Here is a 19,098-nt window from a genome sequence, read left to right on the forward strand (position 1 = left end):
CACTGCATTCTGGGTGGTATAGTTGCCCAGGCTGTGTCTGATGCCCGTGGGGCATGGTGTGCGGGTGGTATTGTAAGTAATTAGGCCTGTGCACTCACCGATACAGGTGAAACCTTGTAACTGAGTCCTAATAGTAGTTATTTGACATATTAAAGGAGAAAGGTGAAGGAGCCGTGAAGCTTGTACTTGGCAAAGTCCTATGTTAGAGAGATCATGGAGTGAAAAATGATTTTGACCGAATTATTTCCAGGGTTCAGAGACATCCTTTTGAGCGGATTGCTACCCCATTCCAGCTCTACAGCTGGACGGCCCCCCAGGTTGAACACGCCATGGACTGTGTTCGGGCAGAAGACGCCTACACTTCCCGGCTCGGTTATGAGGAGCACATTCCTGGTCAGGTAATGAAGGCGTTTTGTGGCTACTCATTCATGGAGTAATATAGAATGCCATTCCTACGTTACTCATGTATCTCAGTCCTGATGGAAGGATCAGTAGGCATCTCGTGGTATTTTCTATTTCAGACCAGAGATTGGAATGAAGAACTGCAGACGACCAGGGAGCTGTCCCGCAAAAACCTGCCTGAAAGACTGTTAAGGGAAAGAGCTATTTTCAAGGTAAGTGATGGCGCCTCACACCACTTGCTGCGCAAGCCGTGAAGTTGGCAATCCATCAAGGCCGCCTTTGAAACATTTCTATAATGTCTTTTAACACCTTTGACATACATTTCCGTCATATGTCATGCCCCTGCTTCGGCGAGCCCACATCTTTCCCTGCACGTGACGCTGATTTAATGAGCCATCATGGGCCTTTAACAGCTGTAAACAGTTAAAGCGCGTCATAGGTCATTTATTGACAAAGCATTCCCCTTGCCTTTAGGGTCTAGTATATTGAAGAGACTGTCTCCAGGTTTTTGTGGCTTCATCTGAGAGCAGCATGTTGAAGGGGCAGAGACCCTGATTCCAGCGATGTGTCATTTACAGGGCTGGATTATTTTTCAGTAGGAGATGATCACTGGATGGCTAGCAAACCTGCAGCAATGTCGTCCTCCCTATCCATGAGTTCTGCACAGTGTAGGCAGAAAGCTGTCAGTCGTCGTTTCAGGCTTGTTATACAGAGTTCATTACTCAGAGAACAAGCAGAGCTGCAGCAGGAAAAACCGAATTTAACAATCGCAGCATGAAGCCTGGTAAGTGACACATCACTGGAATCAGTGTCTCTACCTGCACATTATGCTGCTCTGTTAGGGCGGAAAAGCCTGGAGAGATTGCCCCTCAGTGTATAGTGGTCATCAGACCCTCAGTAGATGTTGTGGGATAGAATGATGAGGCATGTTGAACTTCAGCATGTCCGATCCCTTATTCCCACAGTAGATGAGCAGCTGGCGAGCTGTCCGGTAATGGTTTATTCCTTTCAGTCCACTGATAGATCTATGTATGCTTATCCACAGCAAGTCTACTTGTATATGAGGGCAAGTACCTGAGCTTGTCCCAAAATTCCGTATAATTGGCTTTTTCCAGCTGCACTTGTCTGTACCTGTTCCTTACAGAGTTTTTCTTCCAGGTCCACAGTGACTTTACAGCAGCTGCTACCAGAGGTGCCATGGCCGTCATCGATGGGAACGTCATGGCCATTAACCCCAGCGAGGAGACAAAAATGCAAATGTTTATCTGGAACAATATCTTCTTCAGCTTGGGATTTGACGTGAAGGATCACTATAAAGATTTTGGTGGGGATAGTGCCGCCTATGTGTCTCCTACCAATGATCTGAATGGCGTGAGGACATACAATGCCGTGGATGTGGAGGGACTGTATACATTGGGGACAGTGGTGGTGGACTATCGAGGATACAGGGTAACTGCACAGTCCATTATTCCAGGGATTTTGGAGCGTGAACAAGAGCAGAGTGTTATTTATGGGTCCATCGACTTTGGCAAAACTGTGGTGTCCCATCCCAAGTACCTGGAGTTATTAGAGAAAACGAGCCGGCCACTTAAGATCCTAAAACACAAAGTCCTTAATGATAAAGAGGAGGAGGTGGAGCTGTGCTCCTCGGTAGAGTGCAAGGGGATCATTGGCAACGATGGGCGCCATTACATTCTGGACTTGCTGCGCACTTTCCCGCCAGACCTTAATTTCCTACCTATAGAAGGTGAGGACTTGCCAGAAGAATGTAAGAAGATGGGTTTCCCCAAAGAACACAGACACAAGTTATGCTGCCTACGCCAGGAGCTGGTGGACGCTTTTGTGGAACACAGGTAAGGTGGCACTCTGGGTCGGAGGTGGGCAAAATACTGTCCTGTATAGATGTACATTACAAGATTCGCCGACTTTATCAGAGGGACCTTCACAATCGTTATGAACGTCCTAGACATAGCTACTACCATGAGGTGTGTCAGCAGTAGGGTGGAGTCCGGGTGTTTAACGGGAACCTGACAGGCGAGATGCCTACTGTCCAAATCGCAGACCTCGTGAATCGGAGCCTGACTGCATGATCAGAGCCAGGTATGTTTTCTCGGAAGCACTGCGGTGCTTCAGAGACAGTATAGATCTAAGATCCAGCCAGGGACCATAGGCCGAGACAGGACTAGTCCGGCTCTAGCGAATGGACAGGTCTCTCGCCATGGATGGTCCATCCAGGTCCTTATGCAGGCTGCCTGTGGTTGGGACAGCCGGAATCAGCTGCCAGGTTTCTTTTTAATATTTGGGTGGCAATGCCATGGGACCAGTTATGGGTCAGTACCTGTGATGGAGACAAGGAAAATTGTGGATAAAATACAACAAATGAAGTACTTTCATAACCTCTGCCAGGCAAGTGTTTTTAGTTTTTCCCCCTCCACACCACTTTGCATTTTTTGCCCCTCCACATTTAATTTGTGTGTTCAGTATGAGGCCTTGGTTTATGCAGGGAAGAATTATAATCTTTCCCATCTACTGGAGTTTCTGTGCTACAGTATAGAATGGATCTGATGGTGTACAGATCTATCGGACGGTTCCTGCTGATTTTGCTGGTTTCTATGAACATTGTTTATTGTGCCGCATAGTTACGGCCTTATATTCAGTGATTTATGTGCTTTTTCTGGTTTTACAGTTTCTGCTGCATACAGACCTTATGGGATTCAGGAAGGGATTGTGGCGCTTTTGTATTTTGCATATTTCTTACTTCTCAGCCCTCAGGGGGGTTCATGTACATAAAGGAACTGTAATTTGTCAAAAAATCCAGTGTTAATATAGAATAAAGGCTCTTTTGGGGCATTTTTATTTATATTGTACAATGGATAGGTCATCTAGTGTGAACAATGTATACTTCACATGACCACGGGCCCGTGAGTATGTAATTTTTATGTATTTCCATAAAAAGGTGTTATATTTTGTGGGGGGAAGAGGGATTGAACATTTTTATTACTAAGACACTTCCAAGAGACATCAGTTTATTTTTTCACTTTTGAAAGTTAAAAAAAAAAAAAATCTGGGTCTAAGGCCCTGCAGCAATGGAGAAGCTGAGTGGACCTGAAGTTGGCTGAATCCAGTGATCCCTCCAGCTTCTGAGCAGCGCTCTGCCGCCTTACCTAGGAGACCGTCCACTGCTGATGCACTGCAGAGTTGGACGGTAACCTAGGCAGTAAGCCGTAAACACTTGCAGTAAAAATCTTCTCAATTCTCAAGAATGGATGGTTTTTTTTTAATAGTGGATAAATTGCAAACTTGCTTAGATTTTATGAGTATTTTATAATGTTATCCATTTATGAGAAGTAAACTCTAGTAACTATATATTAAAGAGGTTCAAATCTGTACCTAGATAGCACTGGGTAGGGTTGACCCATTGTTGGAAAAAGTTGGCATTGAATTTTTTTTTTTTTTTATTAGGATGGGTTGATCTAGGCAGAAATCACATTGTGGCTATAGCCCAGACATCGTTTCCATTCCCCATAATTGATAAAAAGTGAAGTACGGATGACAAATGCTCGTCTTCATTATTCCACGCTGACTCCTTACACGTTGATGTTCCTTCAGATACCTCTTGTTTATGAAATTGGCTGCCATGCAGCTCATGCAGCAGAAGACCTCCTTACAGGAGAACCCCGCGGCCCTGGAAAATGGGGAACCTGCAGCCTCCTCAGACTCTTCAGCTCAAAGTGATCCTCAGGAAAAGAGCCAGTCTGAAGAAAAGACAGTGGACAGCGTGGACGGAGAGTCTAAAATCAAAGAACTGGAGGAAACCATGGCTTCCCACAATGAAACAGGTATCTGATTAGAAACATGGATGACTGTGAAGTGTTTGGAGTCTGGGGCCATCTTACAGGGGCCATGTCACTTTTGTATTGCGCAGCATAAGGCTGCCGTCACACTAGCAGTATTTGGTCAGTATTTTACATCAGTATTTGTAAGCCAAAACCAGGAGTGGGAGATAAATACAGAAGTGGTGCATATGTTTCTATTATACTTTTCCTCTAAGGCCATGTTCACACGTTCCTGATTTCCCTGCTGTTTTTTCTGCACTAAAAACCGCAGCTCTTGGCAGAAAACGCAGGTGCGTTTTTTGGTGCGGTTTTTAGTGCAGTTTTTTACGCAGTTTTCTCTGCAGAGTCTGTGTGTTTTCTAGGAAGTTTTTTTAGGGTTAAAATGGCTTAAAATAACCCTAACCCTACCCCTAACCCTAACCCTACCCCTAACCCTAGTTCTAACTGTAGTGGGGGGGAAAAAAAAAATTCTTTATTTTATTATTGTTACTACGGGGGTGATGAAGGGGGGGGGCATTTACCTTTTTTTTTATTTTGATCACTGTGAGGTTATCACAGTGCTCAAAATGTGCCCGGAACGAATCTGCCGGCCGGCAGATTCAGCGGGCGCACTGCGTATGCGCCCACCATTTTGGAAGATGGCGGCGCCCAGGGAGAAGACGGACGGACGGACACCGGGAGGCCCGGTAAGTATAAGGGGGGGTGATTAGGGCACGGGGGGGGGGGGGGGGGGGGGGGCGCGTCGGAGCACGGGGGGTGGCATCGGAGCACGGGGGGGTGGGATTGGAGCACGGGGGGGGCAGCCACACTCCGCCCACGCACTTCCTGCTGCAGCGGTTCTGCACCACAAACCGCAGAAAACCCCCAGATATTTTTTTCGTCTGCGGGTCTTACTGCGGGTTTGACCTCACAATGGAGGTCAATGGGTGCAGAACCGCTGCAGTTCCGCAAAAAGAAGTGACATGGTACTTCTTTTTTACCGCAGCTATTCAGCGCGGCTTTTTTCGGGATTTTCCGCAATGTGTGCACAGCAGTTCCTGTTTTCCATAGGGTACATTGTAATGTACCCTGCATGGAAAACAGCTGCGGACCCGCAGCAGCAAAATCGGATTGTGTGAACATGGCCTAATTGTTCCACTCCTGGTTTTGGCTACAAATACTGATGTAAAATACTGACCAAATACTGCTAGTGTGACGGCAGCCTAAAGCACCAAACGTGCCGAGAACCTTGATTGAACTACGACTTGGTCCTGTTGTGGCCATCCAGATCCATTGCGTGGCACGATGGCTTCCATCATAAACTGAAGCTTTGTAGGGTTTTATGAATAGGGTCTTCAGAACCTTTTTTTTTGCGTAAGCCATACAGTCTGACAGGAAACCCTCTGTGTGGTTACTCTTCAATATTTGAAGCACATGGAATATGCAGTAGATGGCTCATTCACTTCTATGGAGGCAATTTTATGGGACTGTAATTCATCTGTGTGCACGACCCCTTACCTACAAGGTAATGCCAATGTAATGCTTTTTAGTAGAAGAATGTGTGTCCATCTTTACCTGGCAACATCTTTCCAAAGCAGCAGCTCAAGTCGTATATTTGGGAAGGTGTTCACCAAGTTGGCTCCAGGATTTTCTGCAGTGATTCCATTACAGTAGAGGAAGACTTTAGGCTGCAGTGGTTTTCTGTTTGAACATGCTCATGTTTGCATCTCAGGTTCCTTCCAGAAAATCGTAGAAAAGTCTTCCATATTTGCACACCGAGCCGCTTCTCTCATGTCCCACACCTCGCCCATGCAGGCTATTGTCAGCAGGATCCATCGGGCATCGGTGGTGCCCATTGTGCAACAGATCCATCCTTGTGATGGAGCAAACGAAAAAGTTGATAGGAACAGAACAATGTATTTATTTCACTTGTAGGCCATGGAATAAATGGCGCTATAACAATAAATAATAATAATAATTTGTTACTACGGAATCCCAGTATTTATTTTCTGCTTTTTTTTTTTTCCTTCTAGTGGATCAGAAGAGCAGAGAAGTGATAAGGAATGCATGCCAGGCTGTGGGCTCAGTCACTGAGACCTCTTTTGATATTCGTTTCAACCTAGACATCTTCTCTCCAGGTAATTAAAGAAAACAATTAATGCTGAACAATGGGTATGTATGCATCTGCGTGAAGAAAAAATTTAAACAAAATTATTTATTTTGTAATGCAGTGGTAGGCCCATACGCAGTGAAACGGCAGTGACCCAAGCAAGTTCAAACAAAACGTTTCCTTATTGTTACTTCACACAGTCTATTAGCAATACACATTAAATGGCTTCTTCATCCAGTCCATCAGAAATACACAGTAACCGGCTTTAATTTGCAGTCCCTACACAGGCCAGACTTCCCTCTGTCCAGTTTCCCCGGGACGACCGCCCGCCGTTACCAAGTCTCTTAACTCACGCCGTGCACCTCACGCTATCCTCCGGATTGCAGCCTTGCAAACACAAGACAGCCCGAGATGCAGGGTGTCAATCCCTTTGGTTCCTCTTGCCCCTGTGTTGCTAAACACAGAAAGAGCTCTGCAGACAACTGCTCTGTCTGCCTCCAAACCAACACTGAAACACCTCCCCCTCTACTACAGGGCTTTTAATCAGTCACTGCTTCACTATTCCAATTACAGCCACACCTTTGTCTGCAGTACACCCTCATGGCCTCACTACGCCTCCATGTGCATTCTGGAAAACACAAACAGCGCCCCCTAGCTATAACGGGTCACTGCCCCACAAGATAAATTATATATATACCGTATATACTCGAGTATAAGCCGACCCCCCCCCCCCCCCCCCCTAATTTTGCCACAAAAAACTGGGAAAACTTATTGACTCGAGTATAAGCCTAGGGTGGAAAATGCAGCAGCTACTCGTAAATTTCAAAAATAAAAATAGATGCTCCATACCGTTCATTATTGCCCCATAGATGCTCCATATACAACTGTGCTATATAGAATGCTCTGCACCGTTCATTATTGCCCCATAGATGCTCCTTATAAAGCTGTGCCATATAGAATGCTCTGCACCGTTGATTATGGCCCCATAGATGCTCCATATAAAGCTGTGCCCTATATGCTCTGCACCTTTGATTATGGCCCCATAGATGCTCCTTATAATGCTGTGCCATATATGCTCTGCACCTTTGATTATGGCCCCATAGATGCCCCTTATAATGTTGTGCCATATATGCTCTGCACCTTTGATTATGGCCCCATAGATGCTCCTTATAATGCTGTGCCATATATGCTCTGCACCTTTGATTATGGCCCCATAGATGCTCCTTATAATGCTGTACCCCATATATGCTCTGCACCTTTGATTATGGCCCCATAGATGCTCCTTATAATGCTGTACCCCATATATGCTCTGCACCTTTATGGCCCCATAGATGCTCCTTATAAAGCTGTGCCCTATATGCTCTGCACCTTTGATTATTGCCCCATAGGTGCTCCTTATAATGCTGTGCCATATATGCTCTGCACCTTTATGGCCCCATAGATGCTCCTTATAATGCTGTGCCATATATGCTCTGCACCTTTGATTATGGCCCCATAGATGCCCCTTATAATGTTGTGCCCTATATGCTCTGCACCTTTGATTATGGCCCCATAGATGCTCCTTATAATGCTGTGCCATATATGCTCTGCACCTTTGATTATGGCCCCATAGATGCCCCTTATAATGCTGTGCCATATATGCTCTGCACCTTTGATTATGGCCCCATAGATGCCCCTTATAATGCTGTGCCCTATATGCTCTGCACCTTTGATTATGGCCCCATAGATGCTCCTTATAATGCTGTACCCCATATATGCTCTGCACCGTTGATTATGGCCCCATAGATGCCCCTTATAATGCTGTGCCATATATGCTCTGCACCTTTGATTATGGCCCCATAGATGCTCCTTATAATGCTGTGCCCTATATGCTCTGCACCTTTGATTATGGCCCCATAGATGCTCCTTATAATGCTGTACCCCATATATGCTCTGCACCTTTGATTATGGCCCCATAGATGCCCCTTATAATGCTGTGCCATATATGCTCTGCACCTTTGATTATGGCCCCATAGATGCTCCTTATAATGCTGTGCCATATATGCTCTGCACCTTTGATTATGGCCCCATAGATGCTCCTTATAATGCTGTGCCATATATAATGCTCTGCACCTTTGATTATGGCCCCATAGATGCTCCTTATAAAGCTGTACCCCATATATGCTCTGCACCATTGATTATGGCCCCATAAATGCTCCTTATAATGTTGTGCCATATATGTTCTGCACCTTTGATTATGGCCCCATAGATGCTCATTATAAAGCTGTGCCATATATGCTCTGCACCCTTATGGCCCCATAGATGCTCCTTATAATGCTGTGCCCCATATATGCTCTGCACCTTTGATTATGGCCCCATAGATGCTCCTTATAATGCTGTGCCATATAGAATGCGGCTGCAATAAAAAAAAAAAATCACATACTTACCTCTCTTCTCAGGACGCCAGCGCTTTCAATAATTACCTGCTCCTCGTGCGGCTCCGTCTCCAGCACTGACGCTCAGCAGAGGGCACGCACTGACTACGTCACAGCGCCCTCTAACCTGAGCGTCACTGCTAGAGGACGCTGCAGACGGAGCCGCACCGGAGCGAGGAGCAGGTAATTATAGCGCTGCGCTCCCCTTACCTGCTGCGGCGCGGTCCCTGCAGTTCCTGGCTTCTCCGGCGCTGCAGCTTCTTCCTGTAATTGAGCGGTCACATGGCACCGATCATTTACAGCAATGAATATGCGGCTCCTCCCCTATGGCAGGTGGAGCCGCCTATTCATTTCTGTAATGAGCGGTGCCATGTGACCGCTCAGTACAGGAAGAATCTGCAGCGCCGGAGAAGCCAGGGACTGCAGGGACCGCGTTGCAGCAGGTAAGTATGATTACACAGCCCCCGCTCCCCCTCCCCTGCTGACACCCGGGTATATGACTCGAGTATAAGCCGAGAGGGGGACTTTCAGCCCAAAAAAATGGGCTGAAAGTCTCGGCTTATACCCGAATGTGTAATATATATATATACTATTTATTTCTTTTTACACGGTAAAATTACCATACATCACCTTTCAAAGCCCCTAATGCTCCGGAGACCCTACTCTGGTGGTCCCCGCCTATCCTGCTGTGATGACGTCCTGTACATGGTTCTTGTGATCGCCACTCTCGGCAGTAGTGCTGGCGACATATGGCCCTTGTCTGTCTCGGGTATGAGAATGATATATGCAATTCACTATAGGGACTGCAGTGTCGTCTGGAGTAACAGTCCTGAAGAGTTGAGGACTTGAAACGTTCTGGTTATTTTATTAAATTCTCACATTACCTGCCTGCTGTTAGACCTATTTCATTGACGTTTGGATTCACCCCATTCTTTTCATGATTACATTAATTAGCTTCTTTTGTCTTGCAGTGAATGTCTTGTATACATTGTGGAGAGTTCTTTAAAGAGAACCTGACAGTAGAGTTTGTGTGAAATGATTAGCAGGACCCGGTCCAGGGGTCATCTGTGGCCGCTGGACAGGAGCCCTGAGAACCTCCTGACATCTGTGGTTCTTCTTGTAAATAGCTGGTCTGACACAACGTCTCATTGGCGTCAAGCTGCAACGATTGCGTCACGCCTGGCTGGCTAATCAGCAGAAGAGCCGCGGATGCTGGGAGGTGGGCGGAGGTTCTCCGGCTCCTGTCCGGTGGCCACAAAATATTGACCCTGCCTGCTGGAGTTGGGAATCGATTCACGACAACTCTACCCGTCGCCTCTCCTGATTATTGCAGCAAATAAGTGTAATCTACATGAAACCTCTTTTCTGCATTGTGTTGTTCCTCTTCCACACTTATGAATAAATTGACATTTGGGTGTTACCAGTTGGGGTGTTTCCCTGCTGCTGTCCAATCAGTGCAGACTATGTTTGAGTACTTACAAGTCTGGAGGCCTGAGGGTCTCCCTCCAGAAGAGGGCAGAAGCATTGGGGATGAGGAAATCCTTTTTATCAGGACCCGTTGGTGTCACTACGTTGTTCATAACCCAGATCATTCAGGTTATCGGGTGACCATGTCTGTCTTGTCTCTGACAACAGGGGTGCGTTTCCCCGAGTCCTCACAGGCTGAAGTCCTGAATCAGAAGCAACTGCTGAAGGACGCCGCCGCTTTTGTCCTGTCCTGTCAGATCCCATGTTTGGTAAGAACTCTGCTTCATTGTGGTGTATTAAAGGGGTTGTCTATATATATATATATATATTTTTTTTTTTAAATATTTTTTCGTATTGGAAACCTGTTGCGCCATTTGCCTCTGTGTTGCACGGCCTATTCCCAGCTGCTGGTTGAGGTAACGGAGGCTGTCGGCTCGCTATGATGGTCTGACAAGGCGTCTGTTACTCTGTCATCTGTCTTTTTCTGAACTGATGTATAAGCACAGACTATATCAAAGTTGAATGTGCAACCAAAGGCTGTAAAAGCCTAAGAAAACCATATTTTTCATTGAAAACAATTGTAAAAAAATGTTTACATCCCCCAAATACATGCATTTAAGTAAAAAAAGAAAAAGAAAAAGTCCCTAAAGTTGAAAAACCCCTGTAATGTCGCCTGTCATTGTCATCCCCACTGTCCAGCTGCCTGGAGTTGTTCTTGCATATGCAGGGATGGATGCAATAACACTGTCTGTTTTGCAGATCAAGGACTGCCTTGACCACAATGTCGTCCCCATGGACGGAGCTACCCTGGCTGAAGCAATGCACCAGAGAGGAATCAACATGCGCTACTTAGGCAAAGTTATAGAAATCGTCAAAAAATTCCCTCTACCATCCCAGCTGGATCATGTCTACGTGAGTGGTTTTTCTATCAGATCAGATTTTTCAGTTTTTGTTTGTGCAAAAACTGATAATTTCTGGGAATTTATCCTCTCCTATGAGAACCTTACCGCAGTGCCGGCCAATAATTATAGTCTGTTCCTAATAGTTTACCACCTATTCGGCTGCCGTCTTGTTTTTATCATTGATATTTTTACCTGTCTCCTGTTACTTTTGCCAAACTTCAGCTCATTCTCTTTGAAGCAAATAAGACTTGTATCACAAAACTAAATAAAGTTTCCATCATCATTTTGTTTTTCTAGAAAATACTAATAAGTGAAGTGATTACCAGGTCTGCAAAGCACATCTTCAAGACCTACCTGCAGGTAAGACGTCCATCTATACAGTACAAGACTCGCCTTAGGCCGGACTCGGATGGGTGTATTTCATTGCTGGTCTGCCGTGCTCGTACTGGTCTCCTGATCTGAACTTACAGCCTCATAGGCACATATGAGACTATATGTTCGGGTCCGAAGACATGCGATGAGGCTGGGCATGGTGGTCCGTATACGAACTGTGAAATGCGCCCGTCTGAGCCTGGCCGCTAGTTTTCTCTGTCCACCGTATAGGACCCAAGATAAAAATGAGCAAATACCCTGCAGTAAGTAAATGGATTAGTACTAATCTTACATGAAAATAACATGGGGTACTTAACACTGTTTTGATCATAAAAGTGTAAAAGCCATCCCACCGCACCAAGGTGTACCCAGTCAGGACGGTATGTAATTCTTGTAGTTCACCTCACTGTCAGCAAACATAAAAATATATACGTTTTGAGCTGGACCCAGACCCGACTGTGCAGGCCCCCCATCCGTGGAGAGCTATATAAACAAAATGAACAGCCAAAAAAATAGGGAGCCCCACACCCCTTTCTGCTGCAGGGGCTCGAACATATTTTTGAGCACGCTGAAGACACTCTGTTGGCACCCGAGCATGCTTGGATAACACCTTATCTGAGCACGCTCACTCATCACTAGTTGGTATATGTTACATGCATAGGTGTGCATTCATACTGTGGCCACTTTGTCTGTTTATTGGCCACACCTCTGCATTGCACTAAGGCTATGTGCACACGTACAGGTTTTTTCGCGTTTTTTTCGCGCTAAAAACGCTATAAAAACTCATTAAAAACGCATACATTATGCATTCTATCATTTAGAATGCATTCTGCATGTTTTGTGCACATGGATGCGTTTTTTTCCGCGAAAAAAAACGCATCACGGTAAAAAAATGAGCATGTTCATTATTTTTGCGGGTTTTCTGCGTTTTTCCCGCAATTCTATGCATTTGGGAAAAAACGCGTCAAAAACACGTCAAAATCGCAGTAAAAACGCATGCGGATTTCTGGCAGAAATGTCAGTTTTTTTTTGTCAGGAAAATTTCTGCAAGAAATCCTGACGTGTGCACATACCCTAATGCCAACGTGTGCTTGTTCACAGTGTAGCCCCATAATGACTTTACAGAAACGGCACCAGATAGGAGTTGGTTATACGTGAGTCTTTCCATAATTTTGTGAGTAGGTTGGCGATTTCATTAATAAAACAGTTGCCTACGGAAAAAGCGGTGCTTAAAGAAAAAAAATAGAAGTGCCAAATGCACTTAGACACACACGTTCCTATGTTTCTCTCCTACAAATACCCGATGCTCCTTGTGCTGCCATATGGTGCCACTTTATAGCACAGTACTGTAGATAATTGTTGAGCTCACCACTGTATAAATTGGAGGTATATAAAAGTAGTTTAGGCCTCCATATACTGCTATAGGGGGCCATATGGGGGCTCTGTACAAACCTGAGGTTGCACCAAACTATAGTTCTCCCGGTGTACATGAGCCCTTAGGGAGATCTTGACTAAAGTCTTGCATAGAAACGCCTGGTGTCTTCTTCTGATTAGTGATGGCTTCTGAATACTTCTTATATAAAAGTTTCCATCTCTAGATATGCAATAATGATTTCTTGTAAAGCTGGTAACATAATCTGTGGCTTTAATTTCTGCTGTGCTCAAACCTATTTTCGTACTGAAGCTTCTCCATATTTTCTCTCCAGGGAGTAGAACTGTCGGGTCTGTCGGCTGCTATTAGCCATTTCTTAAACTGCTTCCTCAGCTCCTTCCCCAACTCCGTTGCTCACCTTCCCGCTGATGAGCTGGTCTCCAAGAAAAAAAACAAGAGGCGTAAAAACCGGAACCTCAATAGTGCTGACAACACGACCTGGGCCAGCGTCACCCACCAGGAGCTGTGGAAGAACATCGGCTCCGAAGCCAAAACCTACTTTGACTTCAGTCTTGAATGGTAAGTGATCACTAAAGGTTTGCGTACCTTGTCCAGATTACTAGAAGATTTAGTCCAAGATCATTGATGAAACATAATTATAAAAAATATATATATTTTCTAGTGAAAATGTGGACCAGGCCGTGGAGCTGTACAACCTCCAGAAGATCAGCCTCCTCCGAGAAATCTCTATCAAAGTTGGCATTCAGGTACCACTCGGTTCTGCTTCATCTCTATGCATTCATAAGAGTTGAGTGATGAGATTGCTTGATCGTGCCCAGCTAGACCTTGGTTTAGTCCCCACTGACCGTTAAAGCTCATCCTAAATCCCACCAGTCAAAACAATTTTCAGTGACCTAGCAATGGTACCTTGTGAGCGTAAACCCTAAACCATACAAACAAGATAATAGACTTTTTTCTTAAATTTGCGCTAGTGCTTTTGTATTTGTGAAGGTCAAGTTTGACCTATAGGTAACCGATCTAGATGTATTACAGTGTAGTAGAATATGGGACAGGAGACCCTGATTCCAGAGATGTCACTTATTAGGCTGTGCTTTTATTTTGAATACAATAAGCGTTTTATCAGCTGGAGACTCACTGCAGGACTACAGCTCGTGTGCACAGCAGTCAGGCTAATCTGTGTAACCCCGCCCCCACCACTGATTGGCTGCTTGCAGGGTTATATACAGTTTAAGTCTTGGCCCTGCTACATCTCCATTGGCGAAAACAGGTATTGTATGAAAACCACACCAAGCAACCTAATAAGTAATACATCCCTAAAATCAGGTTTTCTTGCCCTGTTATGCTGCAATCAGATTATATAGCAAACGCCTGCTGAAAGATTCCCTTTTTCCTAAATCAGAAAGCCTCAAACCTGCTTTCTGCACCCTCTCTGGTCCAGTGCTGAATCTCTGCTCCTGCTCCCAATATCTGATGTTGCCCTTCTGCCAAAGTTAGCGGCACAAGCAGCACAGAGCCACTGAGCTCAGACAATAACAGACCCCGGGAGCGACAGACTCTGCACTGGACACGCGGAGGGTGAGTAAAGGAAATTGTATTATTTTTTTCTTTGTACAAACTTCAGCTGGGGGACCCTTGTAACCACATCCGTACAGAATACAAAGATCCATTATGCGCCAAGTTCTTTAAAAGATCCAGAACCTGATCCGTCATCTGTTCTTTGCTGCTGAGATTCCCTCTTAGAATTTGTGCTTTGGGGTAACATGCCCACACGTGTACAGTACTGGCCCATTTCTGGCTCTAGGGTCAGTATTATGGATCCATGGCACTGCCACGTGCCTTTCCTATATTATGGACATATCGGCACCATTGCTCGGATTCGCAATGCAGAGTGAATGAGAATTGGCCTCAGTAGGTTGTGAATAAAAACTAAACGCGTCACAAAATGTCGTATTCTCTTTCATTCTCAGGTCCTGCTGAAAGAGTACCACTTTGATAACAGACATAAACCCACCTTTACTGAAGAGGACATCTTGAATATTTTCCCTGTGGTGAAACATGTTAATCCCAAAGCTTCTGATGCTTTTCATTTCTTCCAAAGTGGACAAGCAAAAGTGCAGCAGGGTGAGGCGTGTGGCTGCTGGGAGGGGTGTGGCTACTGGGGAAGGGGCGTGGCTGCTGGGAGGGGCGTGTCCACTGGGGAACGGGCGAGGCGCGTGGCCGCTGGGAGGGGGCGTGGCTGCTGAGAGGATGTGAGGCACATGGCCGCTGGCAGGAGGCGTGACTGCTGGGGTGGGGTGTGACTGCTGGGATGGGGCGAGGTGCGTGGCTGGACACGACTGCCTGTGCGTATTGCTTGTCACTAGAGTGGGAACCATGGCATTTTGGAAAGTTTGCCACTTAATATTCAAAGCTGATCAATTAGTATGACTCTCTTCTCATAGGCCGGATTCATTATTCCCAACGAGGGAGGATGCCCTCCTTGGGGTCTTGCATCTGAATCTGGATTCAGATGATCCTGACTTGATTGTTCTAACTGAAGTCAACAATTGAGTCCATATTGTAATCCAGACATTTAATAATACTGGCGGGCACGATGTCCATCTCAAAGATTCAGGCCCTGAGCTTCACTGACCCACCACCGGAAGGAAAGTCAAATGGAGTCCAAAGACTGCAGCCAGGGCCGGCTCCAGGTTTTTGAGGGCCCCGGGCGAAAGAGTCTCAGTGGGCCCCCCCCTTTAACACATACCACAATTAATGATGCACAGATACAGCAGAGAAATATCGGTATAGTACAATGCCAGATTTCACTTCTTACATGAGTGATGGCTATTGTAAATTCTACGATACCATACAGCAGAGGGGCTTTATATAAGTCAACCCCTTATATGCCAATTATGCGATAGCAATGTGCGAGTCTTGCACTGCATCACCCGAAACGTCCGTATTTCTATACAGCTGCACACTCCTGTCCAAAGAACGGGCAGCTGTGCAGGGTGAAGTGATTCAAGGCTCTCGCAAGTGGTACTCCGAGTCCGACCTAATATATAGTAATGATTGGTCACTTACTAGTCCACGTGTGTGTTCTGGAAAATAAGTCCTGATAGTGGCGTTTCTGCACTGTCACACTCTTGGAGTAGGTGACATGTAGATCCCGTGCTTTAGCAGATGGCTAACTGAGGATCTAAGGTCCACAGGTCTCAGGGTATCAGTACCTGTAATATTAGAGGTAAATCAACATTATAGAATACTTTTGGGTTTTCATTGCCTGTAAGCCATAATCTACATTAACAGAAATAAACACTTGAAATAGATCACTATGTTTATAATGACTATATAATATGGAGTTTCATTTTTTGTTTTGAGGAACTGAAGTAAATTAACTTTGATATTCTAATTTTGTGAGCAGCACCTGTATGCATGCAACTTGATGAATAGGCAGCATTTTGTTTGTTTAGTATAATATACCCCATAGTCCTCCATATATTATAATGTTCACCACAGTCCTCCATATAATACACTCCTCAGTCCTCCATATAGTATAATACAGTCCTCCATATAGTATAATACAGTCCTCCATATAGTATAATACACTCCTCATAGTCCTCCATATAGTATAATACACTCCTCATAGTCCTCCATATAGTATAATACACTCCTCAGTCCTCCATATAGTATAATACACTCCTCAGTCCTCCATATAGTATAATACACTCCTCATAGTCCTCCATATAGTATAATATACAGCCCTCCATAGAATGTAATGATACAGCCCCCCCATAGAATATTATACAACCCTCCACAGAATATAATGTAGCTTAAACCCCCCCGAGAATGGCCCCACAATCCAGTTATCACTCATTGATAGATTTAAAACAAAACAAAAAAAAAAAAACATACAATCCTCACCTCTCCTCGTGCCCCTCACAGCTCCTGGCTCTGCTAAGGTCTCAGCTGCTGCAGTCTGCCGGGCACACAGCAGGTACGCGATGATACGACGTCATCGCGCACCCGCAGTGTCAGATGCAGAGGGGCATGATGGGTGAGGGAGCGTCATTTGACGCGCTCTCCTCCATCATTGCATTCAACTGTCCTGGCGTCTGACGTCAGTATAGTTGAATGCGCTGGCGGGGGGTGAATCGGCGCGTGCAGATGGGGGTGGGGCTGTCGGCGCTGGCGGGGGATGAGTCGCCTGTATCCCAGTAAGCGTGAGCTGGCCCCCTGTCTCGCCGGGGACCAGCACGTGCCCGGGTGTGCCGGGTGCTGACGCCGGCCCTGATTGCAGCTCCCTGAATGGGTCTGAACGCGGCCTTAATTGCCCAGTACTCCATAATTATGCTGCAGTCTTATAAAATATCTGAATAATTTATACAATTTTCTTTTCTTTCCCAAATTTCCTTAGGTTTCCTAAAAGAAGGGTGTGAACTAATAAACGAAGCCTTAAATTTGTTTAATAATGTGTATGGCGCTATGCACGTAGAGATCTGCGCCTGCCTGCGACTACTCGCCCGGCTCAACTACATCATGGGCGACTACTCAGAGGTAAATGGTCCAAATAAATAGTGAGGTGTTCCTGAGAGCCAAAAAAGCTCAGGAGGACTTGCCAGGAGATGGTGATGAGAATTTCTCCGACACAGATTCTGTTTGTGTGGTTTTCACCTTTTTCATGTGAAAATGGAAACCTATACAGAGTGATAAGGCTCGTACTTTGGACTTAGTCACTTTCCTCCAACAAGTGACCATCATTAAATACTAAATTAATGTTAAATTATTTTTTTTATATACATTTTTTTTTCTTCTTAGTCTTGATTGAAAATTGATTTTTGTGTTATAAGGCCTTAAGCAACCAGCAGAAAGCCGTACTGATGAGTGAGCGGATTCTGGGCACTGAACACCCCAGCACCATCCAGGAGTATGTAAGTACCGTGTAGTATCTGACCACTGGCTGGTTTTCTTCTCTGCTGCATCGCTCCTCACTTTTGATTCACGTGAATCTGTTTCCGGTGTCCGCACCGACCCTCGTGTTTCCTTGCAGATGCATCTGGCGTTGTACTGCTTTGCAAATAACCAGCTCTCCATTGCATTAAACCTGCTGTACCGGGCGCGGTATCTCATGCTCCTCGTCTTCGGAGAAGGTCACCCCGAGATGGCGCTCTTAGATGTAAGTAGATTAATTACCAACATGTTACATTTAACCCTGCTGTTATGTTCGATCAAAAATGACCGGAGCAGTACAAGTGTATAGTGGAAGCGAATAGAACAGCAGGGTTAATAAACCCTTAAATTGGAGGCTCCTCTTCCCAGTAGTACATTTCGGAGACCGGTGGCACAATTCCAACTTACAAAACTCAATGTAAACGAAACTACATCTAGACATGGGAATCGGTCAATCTGTGACCTGGTTTTCATACCTGATTAGCGAATGACTTGAATATCTGTAGTCGAGGTAGAAAACCCCCTGTTCTGATGGTGAGGGAGCAGCTCAAACCCTCCAAAATCAAACAGTATAGATGGACTGGGCCCTATAGTTGTGGCAGGACACTGAGGGAATGTCTGCTTTAATTCCTTCTTCTATACACATGTTAACAAAGTGGAGCACGGAGACCGTGAACACTGCCTACAGAGTCCTCACATTTTCCTGCCCCTTTATATTCCGTATTTTCTTGTCTCCTCAGAGTAACATCGGCCTGGTTCTTCACGGGGTGATGGAGTACGACCTGTCTCTCCGTTTCCTGGAGAACGCACTTGCCATCAACTCCAAATATCACGGCGCCAAGTCTCTGAAGGTCGCACTCAGGTGAATAGACGTCTGCTCCCTAGTCCTGGCTTATATCTGCGCTCGCTGAATGTTAGAGGAAGCGGCACTGATCACATTTGGATTTCTACGTGTTCAGTATATTCTGTGGTCGGCGCCCATTACATTGTTCCCCAGCGTGCGATCACATGGGGAGAGGCACAACGGCCGGGCAGGGATACTAGTACTGAGAACAGGACTGATGTATGATCCTCACTGGCGATCATGCATATGTAATACTGCTGTGAGATCGTATTGTTTTTTTATTATTGTTTTTTCTTCTGCTCAAGTTCGTATCTTTGGACCTAAAACCCATTTTTGCAGTTGGGTTTCATGAAGCATTGTGCACCATTTGCCACAGAAGATCTCAGAAAAAGATTGATCAAAGCTCCAAATTCTTCTGTCACAATCATTTGAAGGAGCTCACTAACA

At 45.4% G+C, this 19,098-nt stretch overlaps 1 protein-coding gene across 5 annotated transcripts in view; it reads left to right on the forward strand.

Moving 5' to 3' along the window:
• CLUH (clustered mitochondria homolog) overlaps positions 1-19,098 on the forward strand; it is a 54,246-nt gene that overhangs the window by 29,264 nt on the left and 5,884 nt on the right. For all 5 annotated transcript variants that reach the window (XM_069761278.1, XM_069761280.1, XM_069761281.1 and 2 more), the window contains exons 8-22: positions 251-398; positions 522-614; positions 1,561-2,255; positions 4,012-4,241; positions 6,251-6,355; positions 10,377-10,477; positions 10,968-11,120; positions 11,408-11,470; positions 13,189-13,433; positions 13,537-13,621; positions 14,843-14,996; positions 17,275-17,414; positions 17,708-17,788; positions 17,908-18,033; positions 18,548-18,669. In XM_069761278.1, the coding sequence (XP_069617379.1) occupies positions 251-398; positions 522-614; positions 1,561-2,255; positions 4,012-4,241; positions 6,251-6,355; positions 10,377-10,477; positions 10,968-11,120; positions 11,408-11,470; positions 13,189-13,433; positions 13,537-13,621; positions 14,843-14,996; positions 17,275-17,414; positions 17,708-17,788; positions 17,908-18,033; positions 18,548-18,669 (2,541 nt within the window). The remainder of the gene's footprint in view (positions 1-250; positions 399-521; positions 615-1,560; positions 2,256-4,011; positions 4,242-6,250; positions 6,356-10,376; positions 10,478-10,967; positions 11,121-11,407; positions 11,471-13,188; positions 13,434-13,536; positions 13,622-14,842; positions 14,997-17,274; positions 17,415-17,707; positions 17,789-17,907; positions 18,034-18,547; positions 18,670-19,098) is intronic.

The sequence above is a fragment of the Ranitomeya imitator genome, chromosome 3, assembly GCF_032444005.1.
Source record: "Ranitomeya imitator isolate aRanImi1 chromosome 3, aRanImi1.pri, whole genome shotgun sequence".
Taxonomy (NCBI): Eukaryota; Metazoa; Chordata; class Amphibia; order Anura; family Dendrobatidae; genus Ranitomeya; species Ranitomeya imitator.